The sequence below is a fragment of the Cetorhinus maximus genome, chromosome 14, assembly GCF_964194155.1.
Source record: "Cetorhinus maximus chromosome 14, sCetMax3.hap1.1, whole genome shotgun sequence".
NCBI lineage: Eukaryota > Metazoa > Chordata > Chondrichthyes > Lamniformes > Cetorhinidae > Cetorhinus > Cetorhinus maximus.
In genome coordinates, this window is record NC_135892.1 from 10,652,863 (window position 1) to 10,665,304 (window position 12,442).

The 12,442-nt window shown below is 40.6% G+C and overlaps 1 protein-coding gene across 1 annotated transcript in view; it reads left to right on the forward strand.

Moving 5' to 3' along the window:
* The first annotated feature begins 5,516 nt into the window (after positions 1–5,516).
* Positions 5,517–12,442, forward strand: part of pcsk2 (proprotein convertase subtilisin/kexin type 2) — an 80,684-nt gene continuing 73,758 nt past the window's right edge. The window contains exon 1 of the mRNA XM_078556478.1: positions 5,517–5,899. Coding sequence (XP_078412604.1) covers positions 5,723–5,899 — 177 coding nt within the window. The 5' untranslated portion in view covers positions 5,517–5,722. The remainder of the gene's footprint in view (positions 5,900–12,442) is intronic.

Below are 12,442 nucleotides of genomic sequence, written 5' to 3' on the forward strand. Positions count from 1 at the left end.
ATATCCACTATATTACTGTACAACTATACCATGCATATTATAAATCAAACAAAAATATCTTGGTTGCTCGTATTTTGGGAGCACACTTCTTACTACACGCTAACAATGACCGAGGTTCCCTGCTACCAATGCATATTTGGAAAATTACCTGCTTTCTGCATTGATGTGTTCTGTTGACATGTACTTTTATAGAATAGATTCACAGCATTCCCACAAATGCTAATGACAGTACATACTGCTATTTATACCTAAGTGAAAAGTAACACCTTAAAGTTGAGGAACTAGTCTATTTCTCTGAGAACAAAGACCTTCTAAGATCTACTTAGGCTTTCTGCTGAGTGTGACCTGAAATATTTTCAACAAATGGTACATACCCCTCGACTTTGACAAGACACTAATTTCTAAACTGAAGAAGAAAAGCAATTGATTTGAAATTGGGTACCATATGTTTTAAAGATTAGCTAGTCTTCTATTTCTTATTTTAATTTGTAACTGAATTTTTAACACATTTTGAACATCTGATACATTAGCCCAGATGGTGTGGTCAGTGGCAAATGGACTGCATTCACTGTTCATTACGTTTACGCTCAACCACAGACTTTCTATGTCTTTTACAAAAAAAATTTGCAGTCATTAGGAATCCAAAACTGTATAGTCTATAGGGGATCTGTGGCATGCGTGAACATCATAAGCAACAGCATATCTCCTCAACCAATCGGATTGAAGATCCCTCACTAAGACACCAAGGAAGTGTAAGCTAGAATATTTAATTCAATGCAAAATCACATGCAGAAAGTGAAATAAAGATAAAGATAAATGGGATTATGAAACAGAGAGATAAGACAAGCAGAAAAATATAACTTTTTAAAAATTTTAATTTGTTGAAATCTCCAACAATAATTAAAACCTTAAGGAGTGAGACTCCACACTTGTGAAAGTTAATTTTCAGTGTCAGGGTGGTTGGCAATAATTAAGACTCATCACACCATTAAAAAATCATTTACTCCTGAGTGCACCAGCCCAAGCTTTTTCTGGCATGTTTAGTGGTTAGCTAGTAGGTATATACTTGCACCTTAATGCCCCTTCATATCTCAGCAAGTAAACAACATTGCAAATCTGGTAGAGGAGCAGGGCAACTCAAGATAGCAGCTTCCTGATTTCTGCATTTAACAGTACATTTGTGGTCACAATTTAGTCCTTAGTAATGTTGAATACTGAAAGCATTACACTGACTGCAAAATCCAAACCATTGTAATTTACTGTAAAGCAAATCAAACAATGTTTTCTGACGTAGTTATTTGGCCCATATTATGCATAATAAATAATATATTCTGGATAGATATATGGGAAGAGCTTGCAGCTGAAAATAATTGAAGTTACTTAATTGGAATAAGTGAAAAGATCCTCTGTCATGAACATAATGATGAAAGCAAGACCGTACATGTGGGAGAAAATTGGGAGAATAAAGAAGTGAGAACATGAAAGTTCAAGAGCCAATATAAATGTTTTCAGTTTAAACCATGTAAAATAAAGAATTATTACCTAAGGCATTAAATTTCATTTTAATACTTTATAATGTAAATCTAATAAAATAGTTGCAAAATAGCATATTTGTTAATGTATATAATTTGGCAATTGTCAGGGTGACTTTATATTAATTCTATCAATTTTTATTAAACATGCCTTTCTTCAGTGCAATTCAGAGATGCACACATGTAGAATCCAACCACAGTTAGACAAAATATTCACTGGTTTGGGCCACAAATTCCTTGCCTCTGCAGTCTGTTCTGCTTTATCAAATATTTTGCCTTAATTTTGGCCTGAAGAGATTATGGTGTCTTGCACCAAAGAACGAGAAGTTGTGGGTATGCAGGTCATCTGTGACAATGGAAGAATTTTCATTGATTGACTGTGAATTGTACCCCCAGGTGCATGCTTTTTTGCAGTAAGGATTTTCTGAGGCAGGATGACGATAACTATTTAACCAGTTCAGATGCAGCAATTGATTATCGACAAGAAACATTACACACCTGATTTATGAGATGTAACTAAAGACCAGTGGCAGTGATGATAATAAAGAAGTTAGGAGGTTTATTGTGACAATTGTTCCAACCAACATTCATTAAAAAACAGATTATATGGTCATTGCTGTGTGTGGGAGCTGGCTGTGTGCAAATTGATTGCTACCTTCCCCGCATTGCAAAAGTGACAACACTACAAAATGACTACATTGGCTCGAAACCATTTTGGGATATCCTGAGGTTGTGAAAGCCACTATATAAGTGCAAGTTTATTCATTCTTCCTATTATCATTGCTCATTCATCAATGCATTTGAGAAAAAGAACTCATGCCTCTTACCAGAATCAGCTGGTTCAAACATAAATCTGCCTGTCATATTGTAAATATCTAATTTCTGTTCTCATCCTGTTGGCATTTCTTTGGTTTCCATGCATCATTTTTTTTTTATTATTTGCTATTCTGACTGTGGCCAAATAAGGATTGAAATAATAGTGCTGACAAACTTCCTTGAACAATATTCAGATTGCCTTTGCATACAAAAAGATTATTAGAAAAAACTTCTCATATTTAAAGGGATTTTCAGTTGCTGTTTGTATGAAATGTGTCACAACTTGAGTAGCCTTGCATAAATGTGCAGCCTTATGTTACCTAAAATGCACAGCTTAAGCAACACTCCACACCATCTGGTGTGCCAATAAAGGACCTGTGGTAATGGACTGGATTTTACATCAGCAGAGAAGTGATGGTGTTTGCTACTGACCTCAAATAAAGCCACCTGCATTGATCTAGTGATCTCTGTGGCACGGTTGCTGAACACTGAAAAGGTGGGAATAAATTCACAGAGCCCAGCAGAGCCTGTATTAATAGAGTTTTGAATTTTTTTTGTGTTTTGTTTCTGCTGCTTCCATGCCACTGTTGTGCTATTTGCTGTAGTGCTAGAAAACATAAACAGGAATTAGTGAAAGATGAATTTAACTTTGGAAAATACTACTTTTTATTAAAATTTGAAACAAGCTACTTGGGTTATGCAGCCCATAGGGCTGCTCACCTTCCTGAACTACACCTAAGTGACTGTTCTTCATGTGTGAGTCAGAAACAATGACAAGTGCCAACCATTGGGACCTGCTGCCCTCGCATGCAATCTTCAAGCAATTGGGAACACCAATCTGGTTAATTTGCCTTTCTCTAGCCCAAGTCACTTAGATCAATTCATTGCTCTGGCTAACCTCAGCTAAACCAGCACAAGTTGGGGAACAGACCCCCCTGCTTTATCTGGATTAACTGTTAAATACTGAAGCAAGCTGAACCTTTCTGCCAGTGCTCTGAACATTTTTAGCCTTGTGGACAAAACTGCAGATGCTGATAATATGAGAGAAAAACAAAAAAAAAAGTGCTGGAAACATTCATCAAGGCTGATCAGCCTCTGTGGAGACAGCAGATGAGTTGATGTTTCAAGTGTAGATCCTTGAGTCAGAATGGATTATAAGATGGCATTTTCCTTAACTGCTGCCTCTTCTTGCATTTAGAACATAAGAACATAAGAAATAGAAACAGGAGCAGACTGTTCAGCCCCCTCAAGCCTGCTCAATTATTCAATAAGATCACGTAAGATCATGGCTGATCTGTTTGTGTTTCGATTTCCACATTCCCATCTACCCCCGATAACCTTTGATTCCCTTGCCTAACAAGAATCTATCTACCTCCACCTTAAAAATATTCAATAACCCCACCTCTACCACCTTCTGAGGCAGAGAGTTCCAAAGTCGCACAACCCTCTGAGAGAAAAAAATTCTCCTCATCTCTGCCCTAAATGAGCAGCCCCTAATTTTAAAACAGTGTTCCCTAGTCCTGGACTCACCCACAAGAGGAAACATCCTTTCCACATCCACCTTGTAAACACCATTCAGGATCTTGTATACTTCAATTGAATTACCCCTCACTCTTCTAAACTCCAGTGGAAACAAGCCCGGTCTGCCCAACCCTTCTTCATAAGACAGCCCACTCATTCCGGGTGTCAATCTAGTAAACTTTTGAACCGTCTCCAATACATTTACAAGCTTCCTTAAATAAGGACACCAAAACTGCACACAGTATTCGAGGTGTGGTCTCACCAATGCCTTGTATAGCTGAACAGTAACATCCTTACTTATATGTTCAACCCCTCTCGCAATAAAGGATAGCATTCCATTATCCTTCTTAATTACTTGCTGTACCTGCATACTAACTTTTTGTGACTTGTGTACTCGAACACCTAGATCCCTCTGTGCACCTCAGGATTATGCAGTCTTCTCCATTAGCTTTGATGTTTTGTATGAAAATATATTTGCATGTTTTGCTGATGACTGCATCATATGTTGCATAGAATTACATCGAAGTTACAACACAGAAACAGATCATTCAGCCTATTGGGTCTATCCTGGTGATAATGCTCCACACAAGCCTCCTCTCATCTTACTCCCTCTCATCCTATTAACATATCTATCATCCTAACATGTTTATCCAGCTTCCCCTTAAATGTGTCTATGTTATTCACTTCAGCTACCCCTCTGTAGCAAATTCCACATTCTCCCCACCCTTTGGGTAAAGAAATTTCTCCTGAATTCCCTGCTGGATTTATTGGTGACTGTCCGATATTCATGGACCCTAGTTTTGGATTCCTCCACAACTGGAAACATCTTCATTACAATTTTTGATTAATTCATGGCCTGTGGGTGTTGCTGACAAGAGCAGCTTTATTGACCATCCTTAGTTGCCCTTGAGGACCCCATCATAATTACAAAGACCTCCACCAGATCATCTTATGTCTCTATTTAGCGAAAAGCGCCCGAGCCTGTTCGGTTTTTACTGGCCATTCTCAGCTTCAGTTCTGGTATCGTCCTTGTAAATCATTTTTGTAGCTTTTCCAGTTTTTTTTTCCCTGAGTATGAGAGGCTGTTTTGCAAGAGGACCCCTAACTTCACTGTAATCAGAAATATTGGGACACTGGCAGGTTTGGTTGGCTAGCAGTCGGGATGTTGAAAGTGGAATCAATCAATGCATAATTCTAAAATACATTCGAAAAGTTAAAAACCACCAGCACAATCACTTTTGCTAATTGAATCATCTGTAAACTGTAGAAATAATGCTACAACCAGGACCTCAATGTGTCCAGCTGGGTCCGTTGTTTGAGAACAGACAAGTAAGTGTGTCTTTTTCCAGTGTGGCGAATGGATCAAGGTTTTCTCTCTCCCCCAATAAGGTGTCCAGTTACAGGGTCCATTTTAACTTCCATGTCACTCTGATGTGAAACGGTGAAAATCACGCATGTTTCATTTTTGAATGCGTTCGTGACATTGCCTCAGTGTGGTTCCCTCCCTCCCCTAAACATTATTCTGAATGTTTAATGGCTTTGACGCGCCTTCGACGTGATCCAGTGAGGGAGCTGGGATTTTCACCATGAATTATAGATCAGGCGCGGAAAAATGCAGGCTCTTTTTAACCCACACACAAAAAAAAAGAGTGAGGCGGTCCCTGAAGCTGCATTGCTCCATCCTCCGCCCGGATCCTGGGGTGAAGCCACTCCAATGTAGTGCAGGCAGCAGTTCTGCTAAACGTTTGTGTTCATTCCTCCCCCCCCCCTTACCTCTCTCTCTCTCTCTCTCTCCCCGTCTGTCTCTCTCCGTCGCTGCTCGGTTAAGCAGCATTGCCCATCGCCCGCGAGAGATGAAGCGAGGATTTATCAAGGATGCGCTCCTCATGTTGCTCAATGCCGCTGTCTTTGCAACATCCGCGGCGCATCAGAAGCTTTACACCAACCACTTCTTGGTGGAGTTACACGGAGGAGGGGACGAGATAGCCCAACGAGTTGCTGCAGACACTGGCTTCATTGGTGTCAGAAAGGTAGGAATTGTGCATCGCTGCCGATAAAATGTACCAAAAAAAAACCCCGACCCCCCCCCGCCCCCCCGCCCACCATCACCACCACCATGCTGAACATAATTAGACCAGAACTGTGCCAATTGCCACAAGCACTTCTTATCTGAATGTGCCCAATGTTATTCAATATTCTATTTTATATCTAGACATAACCCGCATTCTGCATCACCATGTCTTCTGTTGGATATTCTGCAAATTGGAAAATTGCTAGGGAGCCGTTTCTCCGTCTTTAATCGCCGGCAAAAACGACTGAGGTTTCATTAGCTGAAAATTCACGTTTGTAAAAACGTATTTATTTTTCTCGCCTTTAAACCCTGCGCTGCCGAAGTGTCCTTCCACAAGGGGCTGGCCATTGGTGGCAATAGAAACTTTCTATGCTTCCCAAACGGGTTAGCGAGGTTTCTGGTCGATCACTTCTGTTATTTCAGCTAATAAACCATCTGCCCAGATTAACCATCACTTTCAGCAGGTTTAAAATTCATCACCTTGATGCCGGGGAGTTCTTTTATTTTCAGTTTCTAAAAAAAACAAACCCCTGCTTTTTGGGGGCTTATGTCAACTGTCCATTAATTCGCCAGCAATCAGTTACTGATAGAACATGCGTGGCTCGCCTCCACCGTGTTAAATGTGGAAAACTAACTGTACATTTGCGTGTAAGCGGATGCTTATTTTAGTTTTGGTTAAGGCAGTATTGAAATGCGTCTATATTTGCATCTGGAAGGAGATAGGAAAAGGCCTCTGGGCGTTACACTGAGCATCTGTAAGGCAGGATCCAGTGGCGCGTTTTGGAAATAATTCTTATCAGGGTCATAGCTGGGAGATGGGGGGCATAATGCTTGGATTTGTTGAAACAGTACCCCCCCCCCTCCCACCACCCTCTACTTGCAATGCATTCGCTGCTGTTTTCGATGTTTGGGAATGACATTTTGCCCAAAAAAAACATCCACGAAGAGCCGATTCCAGAGAGGGTCCGTACCATAGGGCAGGCTATTTGTTGAAAACCGGCACTGCATCATTCCTCTTCGTCCTCAGAGTATGGCCAAGGTTCAAAGTATTGATCTGATCAAAAATTTAAACATTCGGACGTCCAAGAGAACTCTGTGGATTTGCCTTTGTGGGTGGAGGTGAATAGGCGCCAGTAGAATCCCTGACAAGATGCATTGTAACTAACTCTTTGAAGCACAGGAAGTGGGGGTGGGGGGGGGGGGGTGGTGGGTGGGTGGGGGGGTGGTGATAATAATTGGGGTGCAGCTCGCAAACTCCGGCCACACTGAGACGGACGGGCCAATTTCGGTTGCAATTCATTCATTGCGGCGCTGTTCTCGTTTTGCGCTCTCCGTGGTGCTGAACCTGGGGTTACAGCATCGCCGGACACCCCGAACATACTTTTAGACAACATTGACACGCGAACACAGAGTTATTATTAATGCTTTGAACTGGTAAACACCCTGCATCATGTCCACAGTTTGCGCTGGTCAATTTTAATAAAACTGAATATTTGTCGCTCAGAGATTTTGCAGTTGGTCGTCACTTTTGCTTCAGTTCCCCTTTGGGTTGACTCTCTAACCTTCCTTAGCTTGATATTTATTTTCACCCTGACTCTTGGCCCAGAATGACCAGCATCTTAACCCTTCAGCCTGTACCGAGAGGAAAAGGTACATGTAACATCAGAGAGTTTTAGAATTTCTTTACAATACAATCGCGTTTTACTAAAACTTCTGCTTTTAATAATATCTAACATTTATAGTTTAACAACGTGACCTCACCTTCACCCACTCAAAAATATTCCACCTTTCCAGGAATATTAACATTATTTTGCAGAATATTTCTTCACGAGGACTGGTGCCGTCGGTAACTGGGAACATAGCGGAGACTCATGTTTTATAAACTTCACCTGTCTTCAGCCCGCCAGACTCCAGACTCCGCGATCCCCGTTCACTTTCCTCCGTAAAGTCATGTCTTTTTTCAGGTGATCTGCCCCTTCAGCTTCCGCTAAAAATAGGGTTGATTTTTTTTTTAATATTATTAAGCCACTAAATTCTGCTGCGGTTTATCCATTTTGGGTTCCTTTGCATATTCATGTACTTTTTTTTTGCTTTAAAAACCGCCACAGGCTGAGCCCTCGGAGCTCTGGCAAACACTTTCCGTCCTTTGTGTGAGTTCGTTTAATCCACCCATTGAAAACCACCAGATATCTTTACCCAGAGAGTGAAGAGAATGCAGAACTCGCTTCCAAAGGGAGTGCTGGAGACGAATAGCGCAGATGCATTTGAGGGTAAGATTAGATACACATACGAGGGAGAAGGGAATGGAGTTGTGCTTCAAAAAAAAACACTAATGTGACGTGGGCACTGCTGGTAAGGTCAGCATTTATTGCTCTCAGGTGGGGGACTTGCTCGGTCGTTTCAGAGTCAACCACCTTGCTGTGGGTCTGGAGTCACATGTGGACCAGACTGGGTAGGAATGACAAATCTCCTTCTCAGAATGCATTAATGAACGAGATAGTTTTTTAAAAAAAATTATTAGTGAAAATCCAGTAGTTTCATGGTCGCCAGTTTTAAAATATATAAATATATATTTTAGGTTTATTTAATTGAATTTAAATTCCCAAGCTGCCATCCAGGGATTTGAATTCATGGCCCGGATTTTTGCAGAGTCGGGAAGACTCTGTGGACCTATAAAAATGGTGGGTAGGGCGGGAATGTGGTAGTCCCGCACTCAATTCTGACAGATCCAATTTTTACTGGCAGGGACGGGGTGGGGTGTGAATCTCACAGGTGAGAAACCCGAACTCAGCAGGACCATTAGAACATAATGCTGAGTTCATCATTTTGGCTGTTGCAAGAGCCTTAGCCTGCAGTGTGGGAGTCACAAATCGTTGGAGCAGACATTAATGCTCTTGAGGGGTGGATAAGGTCTGTTTAACTGTCACAGTCTGAAGTTTTAAAAAAATTCTCCGCTCGTTAAACTTTGGGAAAAAAAACAGGCTGCAGCTATCAGTGAGAGTTTAAAAATCCCTCTGCTGGACTGCTTTGAACAACAGGCATGGGTTAGAAAAAAAATGTATCTGTGCAGTTTCAATAGAGGACTTTGATGACAATTCCCCAAGTGCTAGCACATCTCATTATGAATACTTGGTTGAGTTTCAAAATCTACAATTATCTCAGCAGAGGTTCTGAGTTCACAGTTTGATTGGCAATCTAAAGACTACTAAAGGATTAACTGTCTTTGATGTGGGGTTTGAATAGAGGTTTGTTTGCTTTGTTGGTAGATTAACTACTTGAGGAAATTTAAGAGCTTTGAATGGGTTTATGAGTGGGAGATTTTTCACTGAAAAGTGTGTAGGAGTGAGAGTTGTGTTAGATTGTTAGAATTTTACTTTTTTCATCTCCATATGGTTCCTGAGATCTGCCTAAGATGGATACCGAGTGAGTGGTTATGGAAGTGGCATGGAGGGTATGAGGGGCCTCGGGTGGGGTGGGGGGGTTGGGGGGGGCATGAGTTGGCATGGAGGGTATAAGAGGCCATTGGGATGGGTGTGGTTGGGGGTGTGAGGGGTGAAGGCTAGGGTGCCTCACAATTGTTAAAATAATTGGGGTAAAGTCCAAGAGAACCAAGGAGGGTCTTCTAACCAGCCTGCCTCAGCATCCACCACCCCTGTGGCCACCCACACTCTGCTTTCGGGTCCAGCATGCTCAACTCTATCCTGCACATCCCTCCCTCCCACCCCCCTCCGCCCCGCAACCCCAGAATGAAAATTGTGCGATTCAGGGTACCTTTGATAGAGTTGTGTTCAGCAAGTCGGGAAGTTTCCCAACACGAACTACCCACCTTGGTAGCCAAAACCTGGCCCCATGTCTCTGGTTCATTAGTCCAGGCCTCTAGCTTACTAGTACAGTAACATAACTACTATGCTACTGTGCCCTATTGCTGATAGCATTTGACAAAGAGGGGTGGGTGGAGGCTCCTGTTGAGCATTAACACCAGCATGGAGCAGTTGGGCTGAATGGCCTGTTTCTCTACTGTAAATTCTCTGGTATCCTCACTTCAGGTTGCACATATTATCATATTCCTAATTTATTCTTAATGTGAATTAGGGGCTTGTTGTTCTGGGTGGATTCTAAAATCAATTAAATATCAGGAGAACCAGCAGGCATCTGTTTTTTTTTTGTTAAAGTAGAGACTCCTCATGTTAATAAGAAGATGCTGGGGAAGTTTCTACTTAGATTGATAGAATGTTCTCAAAATTAAAATGTGACATGATCATGTGATTCCTGAAATGTCATTCAGATCCTCAAATGTTATATGGGATATTGACAAATCACATGTGGTGTTGTTGATGATGAATTGGATGATGTGCTGTTTGATAAGCACAGGCATATTTCACAGAATTGTTACAGCACAGAAGGCCATTCAGCCCATTTAGTCCAAATGAGTGATGCACCTAGTGCCACTCCCCAACCTTCTCCTGTAATCCTGCACATTCATTCTTTTCAGATAATGATTTAATTCCCTCTTGATTGCCCCGATTGAACCTGCTTCCACCATACTCCCAGGCAGCACATCCCAGATCTTAACCATTATTCTGCTAAATTCTAGCTGTGTTTCTCTAAGGTCACATAGTTCAAATGTTGTTAACACAGGCCCAGTGAAGTTCAATTGCAATTGGAGAGCTCAGTTTTGGAAACTGGATCGCACTGTTGGTTTCAGGCTGCAGATCAGAAGCATCCTGCACTTTGAGATTGCAAAGCAGGTGTACAAAGTGTGGCATCTGCATGTGCCATTCTTCACTTGACAGTACATGAACATAGCTTCTTGTAATGTAAAAGCATAGGTTGGGTTTCCTTACCATACTTCACAGTCACAACATGCCGAATATAATAACTAATAGCATCAGTGTGATTCACTTCTCCACAAGGTTACTTTCAGTTGTTTGGTGCAGGATCACATAACCAGGTTGCATTTTTTAACCAGATTGTGCTTTTAAGGCAAAAGTGAAAATTATTTACTGGTAACTAGAAAAATGCAACGATGCCAAAAGCATTTCAGTAAAGTTAGAAATGCATATGTATAAAGGTCCTCCAAGGTATCACAAATAAATGAACAAAAGCTAATGCTGTTTATTCAATGGAATTGCTTTTATATGACTCTTTCTTAACTCCAGGCATATACAAAGTGTTTTCTTTTATCAACAGTTCTCACTTTTTAAAATAAAGAACACTGGCATTGTTATAATACAATTGGCATGCTATAGTATGCTTTTTGGACCTGAAACTGTAACTATCCACTATGCTATCCCATCACCTACATTATTTTGTGACCTTTAATCTTCAGTAGCTGCAAAATAATGTCCAAAAAACAACAGCCAGGTCGTGACAAACAAATCCTGCCAGTTTTAGTGAGAGAAATAAATAATGACATGGATTTCACAGTCATCAGTAAAACAATGGTATTCGCTAGTGAACTTGAAGGAAGTGTCACAATGATCTAAGATCTCTGTGACATAAATTTCCCCTTGATGTCAGTTTGAATCTGGTGCCAAGTTAAGGGCATCTCCAGGCATCTAGCAACAGTGAAGTCATCAAACAGAGTAAGCAGCCAATCACAGTGATGTATTCTCAGAGGCAGCAAACCAGGCCGTTAAATGTGCTAAAGTTTTCACCTTAAATTAAAATTTTACTGAGAGCAAAATAAATCACTGGGACATACATCAGGGATTAAGGTACAAGCTGAAATATCATAAAAAAAACTATTTTAAAAATGTTAAAATGATATACATTTTTATCATAGTGGGGAAATCTAACATTCTACAAATATACAATGAATTTTCAGGGCGAGTGAGGGTGTTTATCAGTAAATATGAACTTGGTACACCCCTAAAAGCCCCGTTCCATCTCAATCAACAAGATGCAACTTTTTCAAAGGTCTTTTACATCAAGACCAAGAGCATAAAGGGAAAGTTTTTGTCAATTCTGTGATTTCTAATTGATTTCAGATTAGGCAGGTCTTCAACAACGCACTCAGTGGGGAAGTGTAGAATCACTGACAGCAGTTTCTGGATTTCTGTGTTTAGCTTCCTCCTGAAGAGGAATTTCAGCGGAGTAATGACACGAACACTGACAGTTGTGCAGTCATTATCACCATAAAACCTGGGCCATAACCTCCGATAATGAATAAAATCTAGATACAAGTTAGTGAAATATGAACTTTGTTTAAATGAAATTCATTTTATTGGTATTTTTGAATTAAAAGAGATATGTAGAAAATGTACATATAGGATAAAGATGGCTGATGGTGAGATATAAAGAAGTAACTAGAATTAACATTTCTGATGATGAAATCTGTCTCAGCTTTTGTCTCACGTTTTCTAACACCATCAGAACCCTTTCAATGCAACCACTGTCTTGCACCCCGCTGCCTGCATATTCTGGGTGCTTATTTTGTACATAACTTGATTTAATCCAAGACTTCAACTCAGGAAATTAAATATATTTCATGAATACTTTT